General features: G+C 38.1%; 2 protein-coding genes across 4 annotated transcripts in view; one reads left to right on the top strand and one right to left on the bottom strand.

Annotated features, from left to right (window-relative positions):
• Positions 1–19,033, top strand: part of CTNNAL1 (catenin alpha like 1) — a 596,511-nt gene that overhangs the window by 265,930 nt on the left and 311,548 nt on the right. The gene's annotated exons all lie outside the window — the stretch shown is intronic.
• The window catches only part of LOC125690635 (dynein axonemal heavy chain 5-like), a 145,193-nt gene that overhangs the window by 9,707 nt on the left and 116,453 nt on the right, over positions 1–19,033 (bottom strand). For all 3 annotated transcript variants that reach the window (XM_048939240.1, XM_048939241.1, XM_048939242.1), the window contains 2 exons: positions 16,958–17,146; positions 9,889–10,021 (listed from right to left, as the gene is read on the bottom strand). In XM_048939240.1, coding sequence (XP_048795197.1) covers positions 9,889–10,021; positions 16,958–17,146 — 322 coding nt within the window. The remainder of the gene's footprint in view (positions 1–9,888; positions 10,022–16,957; positions 17,147–19,033) is intronic.

Below are 19,033 nucleotides of genomic sequence, written 5' to 3'. Positions count from 1 at the left end.
GTACTGACAGTTATTATATTCATTAAATGCACTGCTATTAATGATAACTTTGTACACTTCCATTATCAAGATTGCCAGTAGAAAAAGAGTATGTAGAATAAAGCTAGAGGCAAGATTTATTTGTTTTTATATTTATTTTGGCAGTGTATGCTCGTATTATCCATGCATAGTACTGTTGTCTCCATTAAAATATTGGCAAATATGCGATTATTATATGACACTTGCCATTCCATGTGCCAAAAGCTCTTACATCTTACCAGTCTGTACTCTGAGCAGTACTGACAGCAAGTACATGCCTCATATGTGAGATAGGACAGGACAGGACAGGGCAGGATAGGACAGGATAGAATATCTTCTAAGAAACTGATCTGATAGCCCCCATTCTGATTATATGTTCCTGTAATATCAGTCTTCACTACATCATCATATACACAACTGCTGTTACTGCCAGAAGGGTTATTTGGTGATGGTAAAGATGAGCTGCACTTGCCCATACCATCGTATTTGTATGGAAATGAGCCCTGTATTAAGCAGGCATTCAAATACTTTGCTTCCATGGCAGGTTCGCAGTTGAGGAGAAAAAGGAGAATATCCAGAAACCAAACATCAGTTTTTAATTTAGATGAATGCAGTGGCTACTCTGAACACCTGTGTAATAGTGTGCAAATCTGTTACTTTGTAACTATATGTCAAATAGGCTTCATTTTTTTCTAGCAGATAATTACAGAATCATTTAGGTTGGAAAAGGCCTTCAAGATCACTGAGTCCAACCATCTACCCGACATATTGAATCCCATCACTAAACTATGTCTCTTACTGCACAAGTGACTTGCTCTTATTTACATGCATCTTTTTCTATACAGCAAATGTTATGAGAAAAATCACCTTTCACAAAACCCCAAATATAAAAAAGTGCTGCAGCAGTACAGACTGTAGCAAACACATCGAGCTATTCTGCATTCTCTGTAATGGCTTCATAGTCAGGTTCACATTTGTGTTCTGGGATACGTAAAAAGTCTTTTATAACACAATTTGTAAACATCCTCATTTGGTATAAAACATCTCTAATAGAACACTAAGCACAAGCATTTAAGGAAGAAGTCACTCTGTGTCATCTCTTCTTTGCCTACAAAAATGTAGTATAAGATTGTACACTTGATTAGCCCTCTGGAGGCAGAAAAAGTGAAAAACAAATCATGCAAAACATGATGGCTACAATGTCAGAATAACCTCAGTGAGAACAGAAAATAAGCGAACAGAGTCCCCTTTTCCTCGGAGTCATTGCCATCTGAACTGAGAAATAACACTTTCACCTTTGGTTCTTTCTTCTTTTCAGGCAGATAGAGCCAGCTTTCTCCTGAAACAGGGGTTATGAGAGAGCCACATTTTCTTCCCAGTTCTGAGGAAGCCATTCTATGATTCAAATAGAACATGGTTGAAGACGGCCAGCCACCTGGTGTTGCACTTGGATCAGGGCAATCCCAAACATGAGTAGAGACTGCAAGAAAAACTGACTGAAAGCAGCCCTGTGAAGAAAGATTTCAAGTTCCTGGTGGATGAAAAGCTGGACATGAGCCATCAGCATGCACTTGCATCCTGGAAGGCCAACTATGTCCTGGGCTGCATCAAAAGAGGTGTGGCCAGCAGGGAGAGGGAAATGATCATTTCCCTCTACTCTGCTCCTGCAAGGTTCCATCTGGAGTACTGCATCCAAGCCTGTGGCCTCCAGTATAAGAAAGATGCATAGTTGTTAGAGTAGGTCAAGAGGAGAGCCACTAAGACGGTCAGAAGGCTGGTGCATGTCTACTACAAAGAAAGGTTGAGGGAGCCAGAATTGTTTAGTCTGTAGAAGAGAAGGCTCTGGGGAGACTTCAGTGTGGCCTTCCAGTTCTTGAAGGAAGTTTGTAATCAGCAAGGAGACTGACATTTTTCATGGGCAGATAGGGCAGATTGGACAAGAGGGAATGGTTTCTAACTAAAAGAACTGGGTGGCAACTCTGCACATGACAGGGAGGTTTGGAATAACTTGATCATTAAAGTCCCTTCTAATTCAAAGTAGTCTTTGATTCTGTGAAGAGACTTGAGGAATGTTTATTCAACACAGGTATAGATGACACATGGTTCAGGAGGCCATATGCTTCTCTGTTGAATCACATCTACAGATGAGCACAATAGTTTCTAACCTGGAAAGAGGAGATTTCTAAGAATGATCATTTTTCCTATCATCTGCAGTCTTGTTCCAGTGGTATTACCTCTGCTAATTGTTGCTTGGTTCTTTAATTTCCTTGAAAATTACAGGCATATAGAATTTCTTCAAGGAGAGTTCTACAGTTTTGAATCCATTCTAAATATTACTGAGAGCTTCTGAAAAGGAAACTGTTTAGATATAATGTTAAATATATATTTTGTTGAACTGATCTCAAAAAAAAACAAAACAAAAAAAAAAAAAAAAAAAAAAACCCAACCAAAAACCAATAAATATAGACACCTAATCTAGGTGTTCCTGCTCTGGCAGTGGGATTGGACTAGATGGACTAAATGATCTTTTGAGGTCCCTTTTAAAACCTGACATTCTGTGATTCTTGCAGGCAGGCTGCAGCTTTTCAAGTATGTACATAAAACCAGTCTGCCTCAAAGTGTGGTGCAACCTCTCAGGATGGCTGCCCGTTATGACTCAGAGCAGCTGCTGAGAGTGTTAGGCCAAAGAGTTCTTAAGGAAGAGGTATGTTCACAGCCCTGGCCTCAGTCATATAGTTGCATAAATATTCCTAGTGAGTGGGTGTCAGCCCTGGCAGTAGGCATACAGAGCTTGAATTTCAGCACTGCAGCACACTGAATGACATCTGTGGGTGTCGGGATGCATTCCTGCAGCTACAATACTCTGATAAAAATAAAAATGTAAGAAATAAAGTAATTGTCAGAAATGAAATTGATAGCAGGTGAGAAAAACAACAGTACCTTTTTGGAGAAGGGTGATAAATGCATTTGGAAAACTGTATTTGATAAACCGAGTAAGTAGTTCAACACCACGCGCTTCTCACATTTAACTTCTCAGAAGATCAAAGCCCTGGTTACCATATGAAGAGACTGAATGTCCTATGAACTTAATGTGACAGCCTAGAAGGTATTATGAATCAAGCCAGCTGTTAGTAACCAAATTATTTTTGGTTTTACTTCATGGTATTCCCTCTCTTGAATGGAATAAATCTCATCTGAAATGGCTGATGGAAGGTCAGGTCAGTCAAAGATGTTAGGGCATTTTGATACTCACAAAACAATACTTACTGTAACTACGTTGTCCACAGAGTACATACAGCTTGGGAATTAGAATGTCCTTTTTTCATTGCCTTAAATTTATTGTCTTGCTTTCAAATCACAGCTAAATTTAACCAATCGGTATATAGCAAATGAGTTCAATCAGTCTACTCGGTTCTGAGTAGTACTAGTTTTATTGCTAATTAAGTAGTCTGTTCTTTTAAACTGACCTGTATTTAGAGTGACTCATTCAATAGACATAATGCTGTTTATGGACTATATTGGGAATTGTATTATTTCACGTAGTTGGTCCTTTCCCTACCACGCCTATCTGAAAATGGTGGGATTTGTAAAGTTTGGGTCTACGTTTTCAATTTTACATTTAGGAAAATCTCTATCTGGATTAGAAACTATGAATTTCCCATACAAATGACTGGATAAAGTTAGAAATGAAAGATCTTAAACTCCAGCATGAACCAAAATAACCCTCAGTTCACAGACTGATTCTTTTCACAGGCACAGTATGTGAATCAAGAAAACTAGAATAATTATATATGATATAAATGAGATGAGAAGGAGTTAGCTTTTCCATCAAGTACAATTTGCCAGTGGCTGTCACAATTATAATAGGGTTGGAGACCATCCCTCGAGAACAATAGTTCCTAGACAATGAATCTGGGCAGAGCTCTGTCCTGTACAGCCAGTCTTAACAGTACACAGAGGAGAGAGCTCAGCGAGAGCATCAATCTGTTCTTGGCTATCAATGTAACAACTACAGCAAGTTGGTCTTTTCAGCCTTTAATCCCCACTGAAGCCTATGTCCCAAGCCGCTGGTTTTGTTAATGTCAGATCATTCTGGATGGACCAGACACTCACTCCTTGTCTCTGTCACCAAGCTGCAACTCCCTCTGTTGAATGTGTTGAGGAGAAAATCCCAATTTGCTCATAACCTTATAAGCCTTCTTCTGTTTCTGCCTTATGGCACCAGCTAACTTGCTGGTGCTTTCCCCAAAGAATGCATTATTTATCATTCTACCCAGAGATACTACATACAGAGTAACAGATTTTAAAAATAAATAAATAAATAAATGAAAAAATCTGTATATATTTTTTCCTATACTTAAAATCTGATCTTTTCTTTGCAAGTTGTAGTACATTCCTGTGAGCAGACTGATCACTACTGCTATGCTGAAAGGAATCAATTTCTCTGCTTCAGACAATCTTTCCTATTTCCCTGTTTCTTCCCTTGTAGCGCTAGGGAACTTCAGCATTTGGAGATGCTTCTCAGGAAGCTCTCAAAGCTCATTTAACTACACTGTGCTGCTTTTCTCCTGAGCCACTCAACAGTTCAGTACTTCCTTTTGCTTCTGGTTCCCAGAATAGGAAGAGTAAATCAGGCAGGCAAGACCTGCAATGTATAACACACTCTCCATTTTTTACTTTTAGACTATTACTGTCTCCAGCCACACCCAACCTTTTTCTTGTTCTGCTTTTTGTTTGTTTCATACCTGCCTTTTCTGGTAGAGAATCCTCTGATTTAATTCTTCAACTCAGGAAAGATGAAATAAGAAACTTAAGTTGCATGCTTTTTTTTCTTCTTTTTTTTTTTTTGAGAGAGAGAAATACAGTTTTCTGCAACAGCAAATTCCTTCAGTCAGTAGGAAGAAAATTTTGAAGTAGCCTCATACAGCCTAGCCTTGCAAACTGTTCTGAAAACTTACTCCAGTACTACTTGCCTACATCCACTAAAAGACTGAAAATAAATATTTTAAATCAATAAACTAAACATTGCATTACAGTTATTGAGAGGTCTAGAAATAATATGCCACACTTTGCAGAAGACAAGAGGCACTGTGGATGAGAACTAAATAATGGATGAGAGATGCTGAGCCAAAAGTAACAACTTAGGACACATTAGACTCATCTCTCCCATTCCTCAAATGAATTTCCCAGTATTGTATTCCATGAATATCTTCACTGAGTGCTCTTAATTATCTTCAGATAAAATCCTCATCCCAAAGTGGAACACACAGATCCCAACAAGCCTTACACACACACTGTAAGGATCAGTAAAGTAAGAGCCTGAGATCTTTCAGTCCAAAAGTCTATGGCTAAGGCCAACAAGCCGAACTAAAATTCTATGTCTTAGCACTTTTAAACCATTGTTAATCTAAATGGAATCGATCCATTTTCATCTCGTCTTTGCAGCCAGTGGGAAGAAGAAACTCTTTATTTTCATTGGAGGCTGTCTTTCCTGTGCACTCCAGCAAGACTTGTTTCCCAAGCTTCTGTTTTTCACCATATAGAGCAGAATAGATTATTGCGTAGTTCTTTTGGAGTTCAGTTACATTCCCATTGTAAGGTACAAGGAACAGAAATTACTTACAGCATCATGATAAAAACAGTACTACCAAAATCACAGTATTCTGAGCTTTAAAAATAGTGAATCTACCTCATTCTTTCAGAGGCTTAACAAGAGTTTGTGTATGGAATTTAGGAACTCTAAGAGATTCCTACTATATATGCAGGACTATGTGTTACCTTATGTCCACATGAAGCCTTTGGTGTTTCAACATTCAACATTCACATTCTCATATGAATGACAGTAAGGAAATACCTAAGGCAAACACACTGGCTATCAACGAAGTACAAGGACAGTGAGGAGCTACAAGCAGGTAATTAGTTTTTAATAAGGTAGTAAATTAACGACTCAAATCAAGCAAATCAAGCCTGGTGTGCAGGCAATGCATTGTGTGCATTACATTCATGAATTTAAGCTAGCTTTGTAACATGGTGAGTGCCATAGTGTAGTCGCAGTGGATAGTTTGCTTAATGCTGATAGAACATCTACATGGCAGATGCTACGGTGACTTCTGAAGTTACTACTTCTATTGGTTCCACTTGCTTTCCTTTCTATGTTGACCCTATGGCTTATGACTCCCATAGCTATTTGTACAATGCTTGTCTTTTGTACCAAGTAAAATGAATGGAATAAAAACCCCAGGCCAGCAAGTCATGAAAACAAATCTTTACATATTAATAGTAAAAGCTTTTAGAGGGTTTTCTGTGTTCTCAGATAAGTGGTTAACATGAAAAGGACTTATCTATCTAACTCTGCAAGCTTTGCAAAAATAATAGTGGGAGTTCTGTGACCAAATGACATATATACATACACATACATATGACATGGAAGTACAACAAATCTACAGTTTTGTACCTGGCTCCAACTTTTCATGAGGTAGGCAGTTGTAAAGGTTTAGTTTGAATACACTACTGAAAACAAATGCCAAGAGGATGCAGATTTTTGATCAAAGCAAGATCTGGATATACTTGTAAATAAATGAGGTAAGCATTTGTTTCTTTCACACTACAGGCTTTTAAACAGACTACTGAGCAGGTAAAAATGCAGTGAATAAAACATACTAAAAAGCTGCTTTTATTTCCACTGCAAAGGATTCAGTATCAATTTCCACTACTACTACTAGCATGCTCCACTGGAAGTCACTCAAGAGGAATTAGAGATGACTGTCACAGAATCTCTCTTCCCACTTCCTGGCCATCAATAGTCAAAACCAGAACAATTGCTTGGGACATAATTGAGAGTACAAAATGCAGCTCCAGTGTAATTATTACAGTATGATCATTTTGGAGAATATCATCAAATGTGATCAAAAGGCAGCAAAGTTTGTTGGTAGTACGCAGGCTTGGGCATGGTTGCCAACAAACATGTTGGACACATGGTGGGCATCTTCACCCACTCAAGAACGACTAAGGCTAACTCTCAGAGAATCTCTCTGCTCACTTTGTTCAATAATAGAAGACACATATATGTGCCATCAGGGCACTTACCAGCGCTACTTTCAGTGCGTGGAGGTACATGCAGACCTCCCTCCACTCCAATCTCACAGATTGGTTAACTCGAAATTTGCTTGTACTCCAACTGCAACAGGGACTAAGAATAACTGCCTAGGCTACTACTGTTCACTTTTATTATTTAAGGACACTGTCTTCAGTGGCAGAGGTGGCTGAAAGTGCCCAGTCGCTAGTAAACAGCTACAGAGTTAGTGTGCCATGCCAGGGGTACATACCCTTCCACAAAAAGAAGGCAAGGCACGTACACAGCAACTCTATAGCTTCTATACTGCTCTGCAGAGAATACTGTCACTCTGCCAAGGGCTTAAGATCTGCTCTTCATATCCCATTAGGATCTGGAGTTTCGGTTCAATCCCCATGTCACACTACTCCCCAGATGAAAAGATGAGAAAACAGCTCTCTTTCCTTGTCTCTAAACAGTTGTCCCTATTTGCAGCAGAGTCTCAATTTAGGTCACTTGAGAGGACAATCATCACTGCTGTTTTCTGATTTATGTGAAACTCTGTATTACACCAACTGTGAAATAAATTCTGGGCAATCAATAAGTAATTAAAACAGAACTATTGGTTGGGACATAACTGAGAGTACAAAGTGCAGCTCCAATCTAATTATTACAATCTGATCCAAAAAAAGTAGCCCTCCAGGCAACAAAGTTCACTGGTGATGATGCAGGCTTGTGCATGGTTGCCAACAAACATGTTGGACACATGCTGAGCATCCTCACTGCTCCCAAAAGCTGAACACTGTTAATCTGCCCTCCAGTCAGAGGAACAAAGCTAGCTCTACTAATTCCTTCAGCATCTCTCATGTTCAGCTGCACGCAGGCTCTCACTGAGGGGGGTTTGTATTTCCCCAAATAAAACACAGTGAGCAACAAGAAAATGACAAAGTCTGTCTATTCACATCCAACCTGCAGGAATAAATAGTCAGACCTCTTTTTACAAATGAAGAGTGAAACTATAATCTGAAACACAATATTTATTTGAAAATTTAGACCTACTATAAGCAGCTGCTGGGGTCTTAGCAGGTTCATGATGCCAGGGCCAGATGCATGACAAAGGCAGATGTCAAAACGCACACATTTTATTTGAGCAAGCTAATCAGTGTAGAGAAAGAGGAGCACAGGAGATGATTTGATGCTCCGGTTGACTAGTTTTGGGAGATCTATTACATGAGAGAGCGTTTTTCCCCTTTGCTGAAGCAAGACAGAGAGCCTACATTTTCTTTCCATCCTCTAATTAACACACCACGGTGTGCACCTGATGCATCATGAATCTGCCAGAAGCCATTAATCGGTATTGTTAACTATACATCCCATTTTGTTTTCAGAGCAATTTCTCACTATATTTTACTTGCCTTTCCCTGAGAAATTATAACGTTTTAGAGGATTGCACAAAAGTTACAGCATTAACTTGATTAACCACCTGGTAGAGGACTGTGCCCACTGTGCAACTGAATACTATGTTATATTATGTTACTCATCCACTTGTCTGCATAATACTGTACATTTTGAAACTGATCTTGATCAAAGAAAGATTAATTATTTCTTGGATAGAAACCATTATTTTAATTTACTTGAAAAGGGACTCTATGCACATATACATGGGAATCTTGAGCTCAATTTTGAAATAGAAGACAACTGGTACTTCTAGCTTGGTCTCTGCATAGGTTGTTACAGGATATGGAAACTAATTAGCTGTACTGGAAGGTAAAACAAGACAGATCAGTGCACTGCCATCTGTACCAGAAGGGATTCATTTGAGGCACTCTGACCTTCTCCCTGCAGGCACAGCTTGCTCTCTCTCAGGTATTTCCTACCTCTTTGCTGGAGAACAGGAGAATTGGGTGAGATCTTAACCACTGGAACTGAACCCATCCAGCGTCATTTTGATTTACTGTTAATACTTGCAACATTCAAGCAACATTATAGGATATTTCCTGGATATTTCAACTCTTACAAAGCAGCAAAATAGGAAGTGAAATCAAAAAGCAGACAGTGATATCATCCTTCCTTCTTTTCCCTCACTCCTGATCAAATTCTCCATCTGCTTCTAGTCATCAGCACACTAGAGTTATATTAAATGCATTCAGCATTGCTGACTTTCAGCCAAATCCTCCTGTCTCTGAGAGACAGAGCACTGTTGCCTCCTCCTTTGATGGCCAAAAGCAGAACCCTGTCATTCTCTTTTGACTGGCACTCCTACTCACTTCAGATTCCATTTAGAGACATTCTATTTGGTTTGGCCAGTTTCATGAAAATTACAAATCCCATCTTAGATTAGAATCTTTGTCATTTGGCCTGACCACTCTGTCTCTCAATTACTTAGCAGCAATGCCTGTACCTTCTTCAGTATCATCATCAGTCTCAGCTTAATTTCATACATGATTCTGGCATACACCCTGATCACACAATTCAACTCCTCTGAGCTCTGTAGAGATTCCAGAGAGAATCATGGAAGCACAGTAATACTGCAGAACACATCGAACTGCAATACTGGAGCATGTGCAGACAGAATAAATTAAGATGGAATATCCTTAGAGATGCAAACAGGAATCTATACAGGCTATACTATAACAAAGAGATAGAAAAAGAGAAAGAGGTTGGTGGAGAGAGAAAGAAAAAGTGAGAAGTGGGGGAAAACAGGGAGAAAGGGAGAGAAAAAAAGGAAAAATATTTATTTAGTAAAATAGCATGAACAGCCTTTAGTAATTAAAAAAAATTACAGCTTAATTAGTATCATTCTTAACATTGCAACTCACCATCTATAGCCAACTTGAGATCAGTCAGTGTGGCTCGTACACTGGATAAAACATGCTGCATGCGGTCAATTTCTTGACGGAGAAATATATTCATGGGTTGAATTGCTCCCATCTTTTGAAGCTGGGCTTTCACCTAAACAGGAATAGTGAAACTCTGTAAGATTTAATCTCCCGTTTCCCATGCAGTAACTTTTGAAAGCAAAAGATTGGGTTTTTTTTTCAACTGTATCCCATAATTCAAGAAAAATTAATTCTTTATGTAACAGATGGCCAGGCAAGGCACGTACCAGCAGTGAGATTTAGCACAACCTGACTCATCAGCTTACCAAAAGGAGACGCTCCACCAGTCTAATGAGAGAAAGTTCCCTCTTTTGGAAGGAACACAGCAGTTCCTTTAGTCCTTGCTAGGCCACAGACTCTTAGATCTTAGATCTTTAAAAAAGAAAATCACAAAGGGGTGTTTACTGATAATTTGGTATTTCCAGATTTGCTATAGGTGAACTTTCTCAACTCTATTTGCCCTGCTGGGTTGAAATAATGCTACAGAGTGATATATAAAAACAGAACAATATAAAAACGAGTGCAGCATGTACACCATTTTGTAGGTAGAAGCTTCTGGCCTTCTTAATTTTCAAGGATAATGGTATCACACAGTGTTCAGAGAACATTCTCAAAATTGAATTGTCGATGTTACCTAAAGACATATTGCAGAAAAAGTAGCAAAAGCCAGAAAATCTCCACAATGAGGACAGGCTGAGAGAGCTTGGGCTGTTCAGCCTGGGAAGGCTTCAGAAAGACCAGATTGCAGACTTTCAGCATCTAAAGGGGAGCAACAGGAAAGAGGGGACAGACTCTTTAGCGGGGTCTTGTGATAGGATAAAGGGAAATGGTCTCAAACTAAAAGAGGGGAGATTTAGATTGGACATAAGGAAGAATTTTTTTACAAGAAAGGTGGTGAAGTACTGGCACAGCCTGCTAGAGAGATGGTGCAAGCCTCATCTTTGGAGACATTCAAAGTCAGGTCCAGGCTCTGAGCAGTCTGACCTAGCTGTAGGTGTCTCTCCTCATTGCAGGGCCGCTGTAAAGGTCCTTTCCAACTCAAATGATTCTATGATTCAGTGATTCTAAATCATGTCTTCTACAGCTCATATACTATAATGTATTTTAGAGAATTCTTGACTGTAAGACTCTCAAGTGTTTTCCCTCCTGTTGTAACTCATCTTTCAGAAAGGCATTGGCCTGCTGTCTGGACTTCCTGAGCTCATTTTGAGCTTACTAACAAAAGATGACGAAGAAAGAAAGTTTATTACTTTGAAAGAACAGAATATAATTGGAATTCTACTGCAGCCAAATAGAAATCACAAAATTTGGTCATAAGTCCTCTGGATTTTGCTTTGTATTTTCCCAGATACAGTCATATATCTAAGTGAAATACTCATAGGAAACACTATTGGAGCGTACCTTATTATTATACCAAGTAGCAAATCTCTGCAGGATAAATATAATGCAGTTGTTGAGTAGTTATAACTGCTAGTATAAATGAGTAAATGCTTTGACAGTTTCCATTCTCCAAGTTTCAACCTTAAGCCGCAGAAAATACATTTTTAACTTTGTCTGCTATTCTCCTTGAGAGGCGGTTATCAGGAAGGCTATTCATTATATTTTAATCACAAAGTCCCATGAGTTTGTCAGACAAAATGTCCAAGAAGTAGGTGCCAGCCAATTATACTAATGCTTTGCATTCTGACAGTTCATTTTAGTGACTGAGTTAATGTATTTCTTCCTGTAAAATTTCCTAAAATCAGCTATCATGAGACTAGACTAGAGACAATAAACTTTTGGGAGGAGAGTTTATATAACTAGCTTTACCAATTTTTTTCAGACAAAATTCAGGAAAGCTGCTTCCTGACAGTTTCACAGCCAAATTTATCACACACACAAAAAAAAAATTCGATTTTTTTTTTTCTGAAATATTTAGAAGATCTCTACTGCATAACACTAAAAAGAGCGGGATTATACAGAGTATATCTTATGTATTCTGTGCTTAAATAAGAAATAAACTTTTTTTTTCTAGCCTGCAAAGTGCGTGTTCCTTTGGGGCATAATTTAGAATAGAAACTTTTCCTGTCTGAAGGAAAACTGTATGAAACACCTTGTTAAAGGTGTTATTTCCCAAAATGCTGTAATTCAAGAAATTACAAAGAGAAGATAAAATAAACATTCTAATATATTACTGCATTGATAACAGCACAGTTTAACTAATGAATGCTCAGGGGAAAAAAAACACAAAAACATCTGATTTTTTTTATGTACCTAAAAATACCTGCAATGTTTTGAAAAATGGAATGACCCAATAATGCAACATTTTTTTAATCCATCCTAGATAAATTCACAGCACTTGGCCTGGAGCACTAAGCATAACTAGATATAAAAACTGAAATAATGACATACTGATGACCCTGCTGCGTACAAATCAGTCCTGATCTGCACTGAGATTTACTAGGTGTAAGATAGTGTTTTTCTTGGAAACCTTGCTGGTAAGATTAGTTTTAAACACCAGCTTGGAGGTATGATTGACTATTTTGTATTAGGATTCTTATCAAGCAATCAGATGAGTTACTGCCAGTGCTGTATTTATTATGACATAAAGAGATGGATCCTGACTGACAGAAAAAAAACTTCAAGACAAAACTCACTAACTAAAATAGCCTTTCTGAGATTAATATACTAATTCCATAAAGCCCACTTACATCTCTTCAACATGAAATCAGCTGTCAGCTAACATAAAATGAGGTGATATAAAGAAAGAAGGAAATAAAATCATAATCTTAATAGCTCTCCCTGTAAGATTTTGCAATGCGTATTTCTACTGTATGAGCCTCCTCTGTGCACATTCTGTATCTGACCTCAGGTTACCAACTCCTTTGCCACTGCATACTGTGTCAGATGACCACTGTATTTGATAGGGCTGGTAACTAAATCAAAGGCACCTTAGTTCAGATGAGGAATGTTCTGTATTTGTTTGTTGTTGTCATTTTTGCCAAAATACTGCACTGATAAGTAGATCCCAGGCATACAAACTGGATTGCCTTCAAATTAAACTAACCCAAAAGGTATGCTTCAGTGAGTCTGATGTAGTTCAGCCACTGGTAAGTGCTCAGCCTACAAACCCAGATGAGTTAGACCAAAGCAAACTCCCCAGTAAAACACTTAATGCAGGCTGGGGTCCTCAGATGAACTCCAACTGCCATACAGTAGTTCCTAATGTAGTCTTAGCTTTAGGGGAGGATAAGGTGAAATGATGACTATGAAAACATTTAAGGAAGAAAACATTATTACGGGGTTAAAAGCCAATGAAGGGCAGTATCTCTGGAATGTCTCCATGTCTATTCCCTAGTAAGCTGCTTTTCAAAGCTACAAGAAAATGCTTTCCTTATAAATTTCTGCGTGTGACAGGCTGACATTTACTCTTGCATCCATCTTCACTTGCATGGATTGATCAGACCTAATAATTTTACCACTGATCTCTCTAAGAAGCAAAATCCAGATGCAGAAATGGTTATGAAAGCAGAAGCTTTATCCTGCCTCTGCCTTTGGAATGACAAAACTGAAGACAGTTTTAGGTCAGGTGGAAGGTTTATTTTGCTTTAGCTTCACGTGGGTCGTATTGGAGTCTGATAAAGCACACAAAAGTGACTTGTTTATAGGCTTTTCAGCTGACATTTGGTCAGTAGTATGACTGTGGAGAGGAATCACTACAAGAACATAACAAAAGAAACTGCAAATGCCATGCACATCAAAGGCTAATACTTGGGAAATGAAAGCCTTTGTGTGGCAGCCTGTATTTCACACTGTATCAAGAGAAGGTACATCCAGAGCTCTCAGTGTCAGCAGACAATTGGTTTCACTACCATCCATCACTAACCTACAGCATTGGGGCTTTCACTCCAAACAGATGAACTCTACTCTTTCTTACTGGAGTCACAAGAACTGGACAAAGATTGCAGAGGCACCTACCACTTTCTCTGAAGAGAAATTGCTTTTACTTGCTTTCATTTGTTTCCTAATTCTTTCATTTCCTCACTTCTTTTCTGCATTGACTGTATATCTATAACAAGATTTTTGAAGATTACCACATAATGGCCTTTCTGGAACTCAATATTCTGCTAAAAGAAACCAAATGGCACTGTTAGGACTGCTGAATGTTTTTCCTTTGCTGCTTTTATCCAATGAGGCGTGCATAAGAACTCTTTTTGACACATTCCCTCAGTCTCTTAGCATTTAGTAGATAATTTTTATTTGTTTCAGGATTGTTAAACTGATTTAGTAGGTTGCCCAAGGAGGTTGTGGATGCCCAACCCCTGGAGGCATTCAAGGCCAGGCTGGATGTGGCTCTGGGCAGCCTGGTCTGGTGGTTGGTGACCCTGCACATAGCAGGGGATTTAAATTAGATGATCATTGTGCTCCTTTTCAACCCAGGCCATTCTATGATTCTAGGATTGATTCTTTGATTCTATGTTTTCTCTTTTTATCAGTTCATGCAAGCTGACACTTACAAATGCAGCTTTATTTACAGCTTACTCCTGTCCTCTCCACCCTTTCTATGAAGTTCCAGAATAACAGAACTTAAATTCAGATGAGAACATTTGATCTTTAAAAATGGCCACACTCCAGCACCATATACAGTGCATACTGGGGACGAGTGGGAGAAAAGGCAAATTCCCTTCTGACAAAGAAAGCATTATTGAAGACCGAAACTAGTTTTAAGATACAAAGAATGACAAAAAAGGTAAATATTTTAGTTAAGAAAAAAAAAGGAAATTTTGAAGAACCAGCAACTGCAAAAGAAGTATTACAAAATTCATAACACTGAAGAGGCAGAATCTAAAGCTGCAGTGCTGCTGACACAACCAAAGAGACGTATAGAAGAACATGTTACTGTCAAAATAAACTTGAAGCTAATGACCAGAAATGTTCTGTAGATACTTAGAGCAAAGACATCAGCACCATGATAGAGAAACTAAGTATTATTTTTGGATGGTGGAAAAGTTCTGTGTCATCCATCAGCAATGTGAAGAAACAGTGTGAAAATACAGTGATGTGATTAATCAAAGAGAAGTGCAATTCACATATCAAGATGTGCCCAGTCTGAGAAAACTAGAAATCATCAGGAAGAGGTAGTATCTACATTTATTAATAAGATAATGAAACAAAATTGCCCCCTGAGCTCAGAATACCTTTACAAGAAAGACAGAGGGAAAAAGCAGATCCAATTGGACATCTTCTGACTATGCTTGTTAGAAGAAATGTGAGAAAGGTTTGGGGGATATAATTTAAGAGTATTAATAAATAATATTGGCTCATCTGATACAATGTGAATCTCATTACTTGGATCAAGAGAAAATCTCTCAAGCAAATTGAAGATTAGAGATGTCAGAGAAGGAATACAGAAGCAAAGAACTATCTAAATGTGATAATCATTATAGAGACGATTGCTTATGAGAAAATAAAATCTTGTACACCTGGCAGGTCATGAAAAAAAAGATAATAGCTTTTCTTATTATTGGATGATGAAATGGCACTGAAAATAATTAGAGGTTATTTTTTAATACATACACACAGGAAAGTATGTATTGTACCCAGACAGGGTACCAAAAGAGAGACAAGTTAAGAGTGAAGAACGGAACTTAAAAAAAAAAAAAAACCCTCCAGGCTTTGTGTCTTTCACTACCGTCCATGACCCCATCGCTGCTTGATTGCAAAGCTAAGATCTGTGAGGAAGCGACAGAAAAGGGAAGGCCAATTCTATGCACATTTTGTATGGACAACCTGAGTGAATGATACCAAGGGTTTAATGAGAGTGAACGAGACCACAATTAAACAGAATAAATGCGAGACAAAAATAGTCATTTGTTCAAACAACTTATAAGTTAATTTTGGATGAAACAAGCATGGTGCATTTTACAATATTAAAACACTGCACAAATTTCCTAAGCATAGAATATGAAGGCAAGAATATCCTCTGATCACAATATAAAACAAATTATACATTCTAGACAACTTCTAAAGAATTACAAATTCTTCAAGAGGAGCAAAGGAAAAAAGAAATCACTATTTGGAGGATTCAGGAAATACCTTGTAAAAAATAGCTTAATATCCATATTACAAATATGGCAAAACTATGTAAGCTACGCACGTATCCAACATTCAATTGCTATTCCAAACTGAGAACAAAATTCTAAGGAACTAAATACAACTTGACATTAGTTCAGTGAATCCGCTTAAATCTGATGTGAAGGAAAAGGGAAAAGGATGGAGAACAATCCACGGTGTAGACTACAGGCATAGATCCAAGGTGCTAATTATTAAAATTATTAAATCAATAGTTGCTAATAATAATTATACACTTGTTTGATTTTATTTGCTATTTATCATGGTTATTTATTTTCTTATGTGCTACTAAACAACAATGGGAAAACTAGAAAGCTGACTTCGTCCTGAAACAAGTTCCATAAATAAATGATGAATATACTCCCACTGGGAATTGCTCAATAGGCATGTGAGAGAAAAGGGATATACAAGCATGAACGGCTAGAAAAATAACTCTATGGGGAAAGATGCTAAATAAAAAAGAAAAGTTGGGAATTCAAATAGTTTGCCAGGAGGGGGAGGAAAAGAGAAGTTCTAAGCTGAATGATTACAGCTATTTATAGAAGACATATTAAATGTAACATGAATTGTAGAATAGAATAGTGTAAATACTGCCAAGGTCCCAAAACCATTGGACATGCCCTAAGTAAAAGCACTGGTATCTTCCTCTAATCTACCGAGGGGGGAGAGGACTTTCTGATAGCTGTTCTGTGTCAAGGTGGCTCATTCAGCAGACTGTGCTATTTGCAATATAAGTATCTGATGTAAGAATAATTTAGATGATCAACCCAAACAGTCTTCTAGAACGCTATGAATAAATTTAAGAGCTTTTTAAAATGCTTGACATTTAAATGTAAGAAAGAAGCACAATAAAACACACACACAAAACATCAAACAGCTGCATCAAAAGAGCATATACCTCATGGGGGTTGTAATCTGGAGGTAACTTCTCCAGCATCTCATCAGCAAGGCGCTGCACCACTGCTTCTCGGGTCTCCCCTCCTCCACTGCCGCTGTCTTTGGGCTGGATGCTCACTATTGTATTCAGTGTCTCATTTGCAAGGTTGGTTTGGTAAGTTATATCTGCATTGGGGTGCAGACCAAATACCTTAAAGTAAAAGGAAAAAAAAATAGGGGAAAAATGCATTTTTTCTTCTAAATTTTATCAGTGAAAGATCCCACTGATACTGACGAACAAGGAAGAAAATCCACAGCCCTATAAAATAATAGAGAACCAATGGAAGTACATCCATTTAACTGGCCAAGAAGCAAGCACAAATTATACAGAAACATTAACATAGGGTAAATCTACAACAGCATTTTCATTCAGATGATGAGAGTGGTTTTGAATTATCTGGTTATCACCATATACCAGGGTTTAGATCATGCTGTGCACGAACTGATTCCTTTTCACTGGATCAGACTAGAGCTTGCTGGGAATGTGCCATGTGCAAACGCTGACCCTTCACCACTACCTTTTCCCCTCAGTAGATCTATTACTTTTGTACCACGTCAAGTAGATGCCCCTATCAATCAGACCAAGTGCCATTTCTGATGCATTTTGTTTTACTCATTCTCTTAGGCTTACAAAGCATGGAGCTCAGAGAATAGAAAACAGCTCGCAGTTTAAGGACTTAGAGATTTTATGACTGGTGATAATATTTAGGACATTTTATGTTTTGAGCTATTTTTGGTTCAACTCTCCTATTCTTTACTTCTACTCCTTTTGAAATTGAATAATTTTATTTAAGATAGAGCTAGCACAGAATTACTGCAAAGCTGCCCTTTGTTTGAATGATAATGGCTTTCTCAGAAACCTCTGCTGAAATATCAGTAAGTCTGTAATTGTCAGGTTGATTGCAGCTTTTCTCCAGGAGGAATTGGATTGTGACTTATTTCACAAGCCCTCACTGAATTATAGCTATTAATTACCTCTAACAAACTGAGCCACTGATCCAGCAATGAGGAAGCTTGCCCCTAAACCAAGCACCGAAGCCAAGCAACGTGGTTCTCATGTTTTGTGTTTTTGTACATAACATTAGAACTAGCATCTTCTAAAAAGACATTCCTACTGATAAATATTTACACACTCTGAGTACGGAGGAAAAAGGGCCCTGTGCAGTATTTTTATATTTAGAAATCTAGAAACTCGGAGGACAGGGATAGAAGTGGCTGCAACAGTGTCAAACCTAGCAAAGCTGCACTGATTTACACCAGCTGTGGAACTGACCCTTACAGCAGCACAAAGAACACAGTGCAGACCTATAACTGCCCAAGAGAGAAAGTGGGATCATAAATAACATATAATTATTTTCCTGGCAGGATTTAACACATTTTACAGACAGCGGTACCTCAATCTGTATATTTAGAGACACAAAAATCATAAATATCAATACACTTTATTTCACTCATTTTTTATCAGCATGCAATGATACACAGTTGAAGATATGCGCTTTTCTGCTTCTGCTCTTGCAGAATAAGGCTTTGTTTGGTTGGTTTTGTTCCAGCAGATTATATGGCAATGCTATAGCCCAAGTTAGAAACACAACACTGCTATAGTGAATGTAAATTGCTGCAGTGCTAATCCAAGGGCTAATTTCATAATTGGCATAATATTGGCAAAGACAGGGGTGTTAAAAGCAAAAAACCTTCTGGTCCTAGGTGTTGAGAAATCAGAGTAGCAAACCAACGGGTGGACCAGTGTCCTGTAAATTAATCAAGAAAAGGAATTTCTCATTTTCTGTGATTCAAAACTTGGAATTTTGATTTTAAAAGGGATGCTAGATTCTGCATTTCAATTGGTTGATTTTTATTTAGCCTGATAAAACCTCAAACCCAATTGCTAATACTCTACACCCCTCTGAAATCAAAATCATTTTCAAAGGGATTTCTGAGTTCAATAGCCTTCTTCAGAAGTCAGTGTTTATGCTGATCAGAGGTTGAAATTTCATCAAAAGAGCAAAGATGCTGTAATCAGACTTATTCAATCTTTCTT

Source organism: Lagopus muta, chromosome 3, assembly GCF_023343835.1.
Source record: "Lagopus muta isolate bLagMut1 chromosome 3, bLagMut1 primary, whole genome shotgun sequence".
In the NCBI taxonomy this organism is placed as follows: domain Eukaryota; kingdom Metazoa; phylum Chordata; class Aves; order Galliformes; family Phasianidae; genus Lagopus; species Lagopus muta.
This window is presented reverse-complemented; position numbering and strand designations above follow the sequence as displayed.